General features: G+C 38.7%; 1 protein-coding gene across 3 annotated transcripts in view; it reads left to right on the plus strand.

The window, feature by feature from the left end:
- Nucleotides 1–12,421, plus strand: part of mmp16a (matrix metallopeptidase 16a (membrane-inserted)) — a 79,435-nt gene that overhangs the window by 24,973 nt on the left and 42,041 nt on the right. For 2 of the 3 annotated variants that reach the window (XM_077508734.1, XM_077508735.1), the window contains exon 1: nucleotides 6,363–6,930. The exons of the other annotated variant lie outside the window; for it this stretch is intronic. In XM_077508734.1, the coding sequence (XP_077364860.1) occupies nucleotides 6,433–6,930 (498 nt within the window). In that variant the 5' untranslated portion in view covers nucleotides 6,363–6,432. Of the gene's footprint in view, nucleotides 1–6,362; nucleotides 6,931–12,421 lie in introns of those variants that run through there. 3 annotated transcript variants of the gene reach the window in all.

The following is a 12,421-nucleotide window of genomic DNA, read 5'->3' on the forward strand; positions in this document are numbered from 1 at the left end:
GATTCTGCACCCAAACAGGAGTTTAAAAACATCTGTCAGAACTAACGCAACAAAAAACATTAGTGTTACCATCATTGTTTTTTGTTTATCTTCTCATTGTTAGTACAGGGACATTGAGTACTTAGAAAGGCATTCATAAATAAAATTGCATTATTCTTAATGGTGACCTTATAAAACATCGTTAAAATTTAGTTTTATGGTGTTTTTAAATCTGCCTTTTTATAAACAGCTCCAAATTTGCATTTTTGTACAACAATTGACATTGATACCCTGAATTTGGGGCAAAACAGGAAAACAAATATGAGTACGCATGACTTCCAGCCATGTGTTATTTATAATTAGTGTCAACAGTTTGGAGGTGTTGTGGTGAAAAAGAACAGAATGTCATGCACACACGGGGAGAGTAATGATTGTCAACCGATTAATAATTTACCAGTGAGGGTCGAACAATATCAGACCCCCTCGTCTTAAATGTCAATGTATGTGTGTGGTGGAGGAATTAGGAGTTGGATCTGACCTATTATTCAACGCAAACGTCAGGTTATGTGCGATATATGATATATGATCTTCTTTGTAATGTTGTATCTAAATCCTCCGTGATGGATCGTCCGCCACGGTTCACTTCTTGTCCACCTCAACATGCTGCAGAATAGAAGCTTAGTGCTGCAAGTTTAGCTGTGATGGGAATGCCACCGCAGAAAGATGAGCAATTCACTTATCGCCCGACTCTGAGCAATTATGATTGATTATAGCTCCCGCAAGCCATTCACACAGCCGGCTCCTCTGTGCACCAAATTGGTTCTTGGCTCTGGGCGGATAACCCGTGTCACGCAGGAACACTTTAAAGCTGTACTTTTCCATGCTATGTCAGGTTATTGAGTTGAGTTTGAGTTTTATTTTTGTTTCGAAGGGACTGGCGTAACACAGCTGTTGGTTAGTCAACATTTGAATTGAAAAGATTGAACACCGAAACTAATCTGTCTACAGGCATTGGATGATGTTTTTTTTTTTTTTTTTTTTTTTTTTTTTTTTTTTTTTTTTTTTTTATAGCTGTTGAGATGTATATACTAGGGGTGTCAGGCAATACAATTTTTTATCGTAATTATATTGCATGACTTAGTTAACTCACAATTAACTCATTCACTCCCAGCCATTTCACAGAAGAAATCCCCTTCACTCACGGCTGTTTTACTGGATTTTGACTGATTTTGCAAGGCCCACAGAATATTGTATAAAAACATGGAGCCGACCAAAAGAAAGTTTAGAGTCTCTTCTTTCATCAGGAAAAAAAAGAGTATATTTCTATTTGTTTCCGTTTTGCAGAAATTACCATTAGAATATAGCTAATTTTTTGTTGTGATTAATTGAGCTTTTTTTCAACACGGTCCTGGTTGATCTCTTTTACTCTGCTGCCATCTGCTGGCCGTTTGTGTAACAACCACAATTTCTTTAACTGTTCCTTGCAGTTGAGAGGCTGCATCAAAGCCTTCTGTATGCTCTAGCATAAAAAACAAACAAACATACAAATGTATAAATACGTCTTTGGGACACTTATAACAGTTAAAATAGAACATATGTATACGTTTTTGGGAGCAACTGAGTTAATCGCAGATTTACTGTACTGTAAAAAAAGAAGGGTGATATTGATTTGTGTTGAGGTCATTTTTCTGCCACTAGATGGCATAATTGCATTTGTAAGAGTGCATTTTTCTTTTCATATTAAAAGCTATCTAATCTTTCACATGAAGGAACTTGTGAGATTCTGCACATTTTTAAAATACTAAAATACAGCTTGACCCCAGTCTCCACAAATATGTGCATTATTATTCAATTTATCACTGCTAAATTTCGACGTGGACTGTCTGATGTGACTGCAACTGGAATTCCCCCCAGCGCAGGCTTTCGCACATTTAAAAAAAAATGTGTGGTGTTTAAGTAACTTTAAATTAACTCAGAAAGCACACAATTTTGACACCCCTAGAACATACTGTAAAGCTGTGGATGGTCATTAATCAAAATATCGGTCAAACTGTACGATTGCAAGGACCTTTGACTTCAGAGGTTCTTTTGTAATGATATAGTGTTTCATGTCGAAATAGTTTGCTTTAATGACTGCAAGGCAACTCAGACACACGCATGTGACAGCAACTGACATCACCTGCTGCTTTGACCCTGACTCACAAGACAAACTGTCAACTGTCACGAGGGGGACGTACAGTATGTTTGGGTGAGTGCTGAATCCTTTTGCGGAGATTGCATTCGGTTGCATCATCGCTTATTTTTCCTCTGTCAGTACATAAATAAATCCTCCAATCTGAGGATTATAATGTTAAGTCTGTTCGAGCTCATACCTCAATGCTATGCTTTTTAGGCATTTTAATGATGATAACTAAAGTAGCTGACTGCACAAATATAACTATTTGAATTTTACAGTAAGGATTATGTATAAAAACAAAAACAAAAAAACCCAACTCACTACTGAACGTTAACATTCAAACCAGTGAATACAATTACAGCATGGACAATATTGTTAGGGATGGAACATTGCCTTGGCGCTGCACATCCCCACCTCGTTTGTCCAATTGAGCTCATTAGCTCTGTTATGGCATCAGTTCTGCCCCCCCTACCCCCCACAAGCACAAGTTTAACAAACAAACTGTTGGCCGCACTGAGTCAGACTGAGAAGTGAGAGAGTTCGCCAACAGTGCCAAACGACCTAATTCCCAATTTTGCTGCCGAGTTCACTTGCAGAGATCAGAGGTTTTAGGTCTGCTCGGAAACATTTTTGTGCAGAGTTGTGGTTGTTTCTCGACCCCAATTGCCATCATCGAACCTCCAAAGGCCTGAATTGCAGACAATTATTTGGTAATAAAAGTGTTTCTAGTCTCTTTTATGTGGCAGCTATTATGTCAACTTCATAAATCATTTTCTTTTCTTCTAATTTCCACACAGCATATTTTTACCTTATTTGGGATACCTAAATATTTACTATATAGCCCCTCTCGTTGTTAATTTTGGATGTAAATTGCCATTTTTTTGTGCACACCAAGCAAGAGTGACTGGTGACCAGTCCAGAGCGTACCTCGTCTCTCGTACAAAGTCAGCTTTAATAGGCTAAAGATCACCTGCTACACCCCATGAGGAAAGGTTCCATAGAAAACGAATGGCGACATGCAGGTCAGAGTCTCTTACGTAATAGCATCGTTTCCCTCCTCCGTATCTCATATTCAACTTGAAAGATCACTAATAATGTCCAGATTTTAGGGTCACCTAGCAAAAAAAAAGAAAGACAACATTTAAAGATGTCATGAGGGGAATGAAAGACGTCATGATGATTTTTCAAGCCGTCGCAAGAATGTGTAAAGCCACCACGATGAGATTTAAAACTGTCACGACAAGATTTAAAGCCGTCATGATGAGATTTAAAGCCGTGACGAGATTTAAAGACGTTGCGACAAGATTTGAAGTTGTCATGGCGAGATGAAGCCATCACGGCAAGATTTAAGATCCTACAGCGAGATTTGAAGACATCACAATGAGATGCAAAGACATCATGATGAAATTTAAAGCAATCAGAAGATTTAAGGCCACCATGATGAGATTTAAAGCTTTCACAATGAGATTTAAAGCTATCGCGAGGAGATTTAAAGACGCTATGACGAGATTTGAAGTTACGAGATTTAAAGACATTACGATGAGATTTAAATACATCGCGACGAGACGCAAAGCATCACGACGAGATTTAAAGCCGTCACAACGAGATTTAAAGCTTTCACAATGAGATTTAAAGCTATTGGGACGAGATTTAAAGATGCTATGACAAGATTTGGAGTTGTGATTTAAAGATCTCATGATGAGATTTAAGGCCATCATGATGAGATTTAAAGTCATTGCACTCGGTTGTGATGCCAGTATACGCATATGAAGTGCACTCTTATTTCAGTAAGTTGACTTTCATGCCGACACAGACATCCTACTTCTCTCATCAGCTGTCATCACGATAATGCTTCAGCTTCTTGACAAAACATTAAGGATTAACTTTAGAAAAGCCTTTTCTGGTTCAGCATGATTGCACCCCAAGGTCCATAAAGGCATTCTTGGATGAGTTTGATATGGAGAAATGTGAAGGCCCTGACCCCTATCAAACACCTTTGGAAGAAACTACAGAAAAGGCCTTGCCACAACCATTCTCACAAACACTAAAATATTGTGGAAAGTAGAAGAAGAGTGGAAGCTGTTAAAACGTCGAAACCAGGCGCTGTGATCAGACAAATTAGGCAAATGAAAAACGTAATTTTCCTGGCAGAATGGTCTGTTGGCAGTGATGGCGACGGTCATAAAGTTATTTTTACACCTAAATTGCTCATTTCTTTAAACAAACGCCACCGCAGTCGCATGACAGGGACGCTGGCGTCATGCATGGTTCCGTTTAATAGAGCAGCAGTCCGCCTTGTGCAAAATAGGTCTTGAGAGGGATTACAATCACTTCAGTGATGAGCAGCGAGCCATATGTGTTGACTTCCTGTATCATTCACCTCTGAGAGACTATTTAGATCCTGTATTGTTGAATTCGGTTTGTTTCGATGATAGGATGCAATGGAATATTAATAGTGAGTTATATTCATGTGGCCTTTGTGGTTTCAGTGTAATCCTGCTGAAATTTCACAAATTACCCAAGTAAAGAAAAAAAACAAAAACACTAAACTAAGGCAAGTACAGAAAATCATTGCCTGAATTAAACAGTTATTTTCAATGTTAAGGTTTTGTAATGAGAATATGGCTTGATGATATTCCAAACATACAGAAACACGAGGAACAAAATTTTGATTAGGGTTGATATAGAAAAATACACACCAGTTGGAGAGGTGTTTATAAACAGCTCCAATATGGATCATTAGCCTCTCTTCCTGTTCCCCTCCGACTTTTTTTTTTTTTTTGTATTCCTCTGTGTGAAGAACCAAACGGAAGACAGACGGAAGACTTTGTTTTTTATGCTGCCAGGAGATCCAGAAGGTCTGACCAGGAGCAGATGCAGCAGTTATGAGACAGAGTCGTGTTTGGAGAGGCTTTGAGAATCTTGGCAAGGCTCCGTGCTGGTGGGTGGACCAGTTGGAACGGGCCAGAACCTTTCCAAAAGGGTATTGAGGATTATTGAGTGTGAGAGGAAATCGTTAAGGAGAAGGAGTGGATGTGAGGCAGTTTGGGACTGAGAGGAAGTTAGAAAGAGAAAATCCAAGTCAGCCAACTAACTTATAAAGGATCACATAAGAGCAAATAAAGGTACACGTAAAACATTAACACCGTTGCTTCACTGTGTAGTGCAATAGTCTGTACGCTTTACCAGAGGTCATAGTTTCTACTTTTACTTGCAAGTGAACTGAACACTTAATTCTATGAAAAGAGCCTTGATGTGAATATTGCTTTCCTTTTAAAAGGCAAGACTATAAAATGTCACTTTAACATTAAATAATACATCTAATATCCAGTGCAGGTTCTCTTGGGAGACAACAGGAGTCAGTTTGCCCCATGTACACCCTACTCTAAACAAAGATTAGACAGTATTATAATTAAGATTTTAGCACCAATGCAAAAGACCGAACTTATGCACTTGGCTCAGCATTCAGGTCAGTCCAGTGTTCGTATAAGTAAATACTGTACAGTACCTTTCCTGTATATTATCTGTCCGTGACTTGCACTCTACTTGTATCTCACTCTTAGGATCTTCATCATATGTATTGTCTAAAAAGTATTTATCTTGAACTACAGATGAAAAAATGGAGAGGAGTATACAACAGACCAGCAATTTAGTATGTAAATAATACTTATTATAATAATCAATTGTTGTGGGATTGCTTGGTTTTGTTGAGATAATCTGGTAGCAGAAGATGGGCTCCCTCAATAAAACTGGTTTAGAACCGCTACTGCTAATCCCATCATGTTTTTATGGGGTGGTGAAAGTCTTGTGAGTTGCTTGAATTAAAAGGAGCCACTCATGGCCCTCTAGTGGCCAATAAGGGGATCTAAATGAAAGTGGCAAGAATCAAAATACAGGAGTGCATAACCCACACAAATAGACAATTTTGAAAATGCTCATTTTTTTTAATTGCTTAATATAAATATATGTAAATCCTAAATAATTCACGTTTTTGGTTTTAAACAGACTCTTCCTGTTATGTTATGTGATTTTGGGGAAAACTGCTAAAATAGAACATGCGCCAAAAACTAATCAACAAAGACTAGTATAGGGTGTGGGCGTGAGTTAAAACAAGGTGTTGGGTAAGGGAGGTAAAATACTCACAAATGTCTCAGCGAACACAGCAAGTTGCGCGTGACACGCTCGCTGTCAGGAGTGTTTTTTTTTTTTTTTTTTTTTTTTTGGACGTGTCACACAATTTGGATTGGGGGCGCTCATTATGTCTGCTGCAGACGCGCATGCGCACCGGGTGGGAAGCGCAATTGAAAACGAGCAGCTATGCCGCGCCAGGCAGAAAAGGGTCTGGAGGCTCGGAACAACAGCCGAGACGCCGGAGGAATGACCCGGGGACGGCGGCACCGGGAGGCGGCTGGCAGTCGTTAACAGCTTATCGTCACCCCCCCCAGGTTAATTTAAGGGAACCTCCATCCGAGAACGCCGTGTGGACTGTTGACCGAAGTCGCTGCTTCTCCTCCAGCTTCCCTTCCCGATACATCAACAATGTTGCTGCTCGCCGTCTGAGGATTTATGACCCCCGCCTCCGGGTTGTTTGTACCGACTGCGAGTCAAACTTGAGCCGAGACAATAAGCGACAAGCAGCGGCGCTCACTATGGTTTTATCGGCGGTGCGCAGCAGGCGATGTCTCGGTAGCTGCTGTATGGGGACGATATGCCTTCAGTTGTTGCTGTGGATTTTATGTGCCGTGAACGGAGAGGAGCAGCCGTTCAGCGTGGAGGTAAGAAGCAGCGGGACATCACCTGATGTCAATAAAGCCGCTCAGTATTAATAATAATGATAGTAACATCGCCTTGATTCCCCACATGGCCCAAATCAGCAACTTTTGTCTGCTTTCACGTGTATTGAACACACGCTTCATTGTGTTAGTTTCATTTCAACAGTGAGCTCTTTGTGTGGTAGATCATCCTGTTTTCCACTTCTGAGCTGAATAATTGACATTTATTCTAGACCAAAAATGATTTTACTGTTACCCAGTCCTAAATTATGAGCTGTTCTGAGAATAAGACAATAAAGTATTTATTTTTATTCACTTGTCCCGCATAATGTGATTATTCGTGCTAGAAATTGATATGAAAGTCAGAAATCCGTGTGAAGAATGAGAAATGTTTTTCTTAATAATTGTCATGCCAGTCAAATAATTCTTACTTGGGATTTTGAGCAGCAGTGACGACATCGGAGCAACATAATTGTATACTTACTAAGTGCTATCATCTTCCATTGATGTCTCAAGACTGTTGCCTCCCTGTCCACTATTTCAAATCTGGGAGGGAAAAAAAAAAATCCAATATTTGCAACCTGACAAGTGTTGGGAGCACGTAGTGTACTAGTGATTTATATGTCTGCTTCTCAGTTCTGGGTTCAGATCTTGCATGGATTTTCTTGAGTACTCCAGCTAATCCCAACACATGCAGGTTAACTGGATATTCTAAATTGTCAATAGATGACAACACCCAAAATCAGCTGTGAAAATGTTCACCCATGACCGTCATAAGGACAAGAAGTGGTCATATGGAAAGTGTAATGTGAGTGCATAACTGTATATAACCTAACATGAATATAACAATAATATTTTTGATGCACAATACTATATTAATAAAGTGTCATGACCACACAAGAGAAACACCACTTAGCTTAGTCTACTGCCAAACTGTTAATTCGATGTGCGATTTTAATGGGTTGTAAAGCACTTCCCTGCTCCATGTGCCTATAAACATTAATGCTGAATCAGCATTTTAATTGTTTTATTTTTCAGTAGTTCCCCTATACTAGTGATTTGGAGCCAATACTAATTTCCTCCTTGGAGTAGCTAGCGTCTTAAATAGATCCATTAGTCTATTTACAAATCAGCCTTGGCTTCATGGACATGCCTTCACGCGGACATTTTGGCATATCCACTGACGCTCATTCAAGTCAACACGTCCGCGTGATTTGCAAGGTTGGCATGCCACCGTCTCCTCTGCTGAGAGGCAGACGTTAGATTTACTCCAGATGCTGCAGGTTATCAAGTTAAATGCTAACGATGCAAAATAAGGAAGGAAGGTTTCTTCTCTGAGACAACACTAATTATTCAAGACAAAGATGCAGTGTGATTTAATCAACGTAAAATGAAAGTGACTATTGATTTCTGATCATATTTGTGCTATCGATTTTTCTATTCATTGATTGATTTTGTAGTTAGTTGAGGCAAAATGGCGTTTACCTCGGCTGCAACCAGAAGAGATGCTGTTGTTGAATGAGTTATTTAAGGAAATTGGGACTGATGCCTATCCCAGCTGATTGTTTGTGAAAGGCCAGTACCAATTGGCATAGTGTCCTGAAATGAGGAGATGCAGAGTTGAAAGGATTTTTGTTGAACTTGATATGGCATGACGCCTTCTTGTGATTGTCCTCAAGTCAGTGTTTAGCTCATTCAGAACGAATTGACTAGGTCGCCGTAATTTTTAATTTTACACCTGGCTTTCAGACGCCAATCCATCTCCGGTTTGATAAGTCACATTGTGTGCACTAAATTAATGTTTTTCATCTACTCCTCCCAGTATTGTCTGTGTCAGTACAGAAACATGCAACATAAAAAGCAGATCAGCTTCCACATCTGGTTGTGTGCCCAATCAAGTTTGTGCCTGTTTATTGTGCACAAGCATTTAGTAAATCAGGCACTTCGTGTTAAAAATGAAAATTTGGCTCAATAGAATGTGAGAAATATTGGATTTGATTTTGCGCCAAACCTACTAATGTTCAGGAAGGGCTTTGCCCCTCACTTGTCTCAACCAAAAAGCCCCATTGAGGAATGCATTGCCGCAATCAGAAGGCGTTTTACAGCCACAATAAGGATGACTGACTGCGATGGATTCTGGAAAGTGCTCAGTGTGGAATTTGCCTGCGTGTGTCTTTACTAACCATGCGCTACCTCCAGGCAGGTATTCATGGGTGGGTAGAATGTTATTCCCTCAAAATAACAAATATGGTTTGATGTGGAAGCTTTGAGCTGAACTTGCTCAATAATTTCTGGTCCGTTCAAAAGAGTTACTGTTCCGCTTGGCTGACTTTCTGGATTTAATGTGATGGTAAAATTGGCTGCTTTGCCTTTGTTCTCCAGCAATATGCCTCTTTTCTTTCCTCCTTTAATTTGGATTTGGGCAGAAGGTACAGCCTGTTACTGCTTGATAAAATAGTCATTAATGCGTGTTACACATCACTCCAGCACGATAGATCTGCTCTTCCATGCTCACTCCTCAATACATCTGAAAGCTCCTCGGCTTTTCTTCAAACAGTCCCTGAGAATAAAGTTATTAAATTGGCTTGGTCACACATATTCTTTTCTTTTATCTCCTTGTGAATTATAATTAATGTTCGAATCCAAATAGATTTTTTTAAAGAAAAAAAAAAAATCTCAGTGTAGAGATGAGAGAATATCTTCAAGGACACCTTACCATTAAGTCTTCCTAGAGATTGATACTAGTGTCTAGGGGGTATACATTTGACCAAAAAAATGATGTTTAAAAAAAGCAAACTGATGTTGAGTACAATAACAGATCTACAAAATCACAGTTAATTACTCAAGTGTTGATGTCATGTAGAAATGTTTTTAGTTGTGTGAAATACTGTAGTTTTGGCATTGTTGCACGTTGCAAGTTAATATTCAGATAGTTAGATCGTAACACAAGTTTGACAGCCCGCGCCCGTTTGCTACATCAATCAACATGCCAAGTAACATCACTTCATGAGTGCTTTCAAATATTGAACATTTTAAACATTCGTCATCCTTCAGAATGTCAGAAAGCAGCTTTGTGCACACGTTTCACGAGTTTTCATTGCACTGTGACAATAAAATAAAATGTCCCTTTGAATACAGAAGGCAGGTGAATGGTAAATATGGTAGAATAGTGCTGTGGAATATGGACAATGTTATTTAAAAAAATTAAATTATAAAAAAAATAAATAAAAATGACATGATTTTGATGGCAAATTTCCCCCATCTTTTCTCTATATTTATAAATTATTTTATGTAGAAAACAAATATCCAGGAGAAATAAAAATACAATTCCAAAATATCAGGTAACAATTAATTTTTAAGCAGTAGATGTTTTTGTTATTGTGAATGGCTCCTTAAAGTTTGTCTCATGTTTATTGTTGCTCATAAATAGAAGTATAAAGGACTAATCAATTTTAGTTGATTGCATAAGTGAATATGTAAACATGGACAAGACAAATGTCTGATTTAATTCCACACAATATTAATCATGTACAGAATGATTTGTAAATGTCACTTTGTATTTCACTGTCAGTGTTTTCCAGAGACTCACCAGGTGCAGTCTTACACTGTATCACACTCCATGTTTAGATCCACACCAGCGTAACCACCAGAGAGATAGCAACATTACATTGTCACAGACATTGTGCCATGTAGCCAATCGTGCTCCCTGCACTACCATATGTTAACACATCCGTTCTCAGATGGATGAAATGACTTCATTAAACCACGTTTGATGTAGAGGAGGTGATGTTTATTTGGCAGCATTTTAAAATGGATGGAAGAAGACACACTACGCAATGATAACTGGTTTGAAAAGTGGCAAAACATCTAGAAAACATAAAAACAACCAAAACAAATGATGAGTCACAACCTCATCATTGGACCTTGTTTATAATAAGCAGTGTGACAAAAGGCACATTTTCGAAAATAAAGTGCTGTGTGCTTGTTTTGTCACTTTATTTTATTTTTTTTTCTATTTTTGCCTCCTAAGATGTCACAAATGGCTTTTAAAATGTGTTTTAAAAACCAGACCGGAGATGATCACGAGCAAAACCAACTAGTGTAACATTCCATAAAGACATTATTTCATCAAACAAATCCCAATATTAGGGCTGGGTATCGATTCAGATTTCCAAAATCGATTCGATTCGATTCAGAAGGGCCCGATTCGATTGGTTATTTGAAGGAAAAACACTCCGCGAAGTCGATGCTAACTTCCCTTTAACATTTGCTAACTTCCTGTTTGCGCTACGCTAGCGATGTTTTAAAAACGTAGCATTTTTTGTACAGTGGATGTAATTCTTAACATTGTGTATTTAGTTTTACAGTTAACTCCAACTGCTGTGTCATTAAAGAAACAGCTTAAAGAACGCTTTGTGACAACAGAATAACATACGCTACACACGTGCTAGTTGCTAATGCTACGAATGCAAAATGGTGCATTCAGAGAACTTTCATAGTGTCGGAATCTTCGGTTTTCTTTGATAACATTTAAAGTGGAAAATAATCAGCCATTTAGCTCAATTGGCCGATTGTTTTGGTCAATGTTTGAAGGCCAATAATCGTCCGATTATAATCCGTGGCCGATTAATCGGTCGGGCCCTGCTTGGGACATTAATTTGCGGGGTAAAAAAAAACTATTAAAAGTATCAATTCATGGTTTTATGAATCGATATTGGGCTATGAAAAGAAATGTCGATTCAATATCGATATTTTAGACCCAGCCCTATCCAATATACAATAATACATCAGTTTTACACTATAATTTCATTTTATATTGCTTTTTTTTGGACATCCTTCTAAATTTACTTGAGAACAATCTTCTATCACCATTCCAAGCTCTTGTCACGATTCGGGTAATGTTAGAGTCCAGTTCTTGTTTCAGTTCATGTTATCAGTCGGTAGGTTTACTCTTGCTCTAATCTGGCATGTGAATAATGAATTTCAACTTGTTTGTGCGTCTTCATTCCCTCCTCTAAGCTAGGCAGTACTTTCTATTTGTTGCTGGGCTTTCATTCATCTTCAGTGTACTGTAATCAAAGACAATCTTAAACTGTTGTAAAATAGTCGTAGCAATTGCGTTTTATTTCTTTTTGGATGTCAGATTTAGGTCTCAACTGATTTCAAGGCATTTCTGACCTACATGTTTTTGTCGGAGCTGTCTGTCATTTGGCTTGTGTAAGAGAGCAGATTTCGTAGCCACCATGGGTGTCTGTGTCAGTCTGTTGGCCACATATGTCTCACCTAGAGTCATATACAACACCTGTGTTGACCTTAATGATTCATAGCATCAGTTTGGCACACAGAGAGAGCAGCTCTCCTGCAGTAGTTGTTCATGTTGTGTTTCTGTCCTATCTTCCGAGTGAACAGAGTTTGACACTCATCCTTTGGTCACAGTTTACTGAGCAGCAAAATATTTAGCGTGTCACACACCCGAAACATGAGACGATGCCAC

The sequence above is a fragment of the Festucalex cinctus genome, chromosome 20, assembly GCF_051991245.1.
Source record: "Festucalex cinctus isolate MCC-2025b chromosome 20, RoL_Fcin_1.0, whole genome shotgun sequence".
Lineage (NCBI taxonomy): Eukaryota > Metazoa > Chordata > Actinopteri > Syngnathiformes > Syngnathidae > Festucalex > Festucalex cinctus.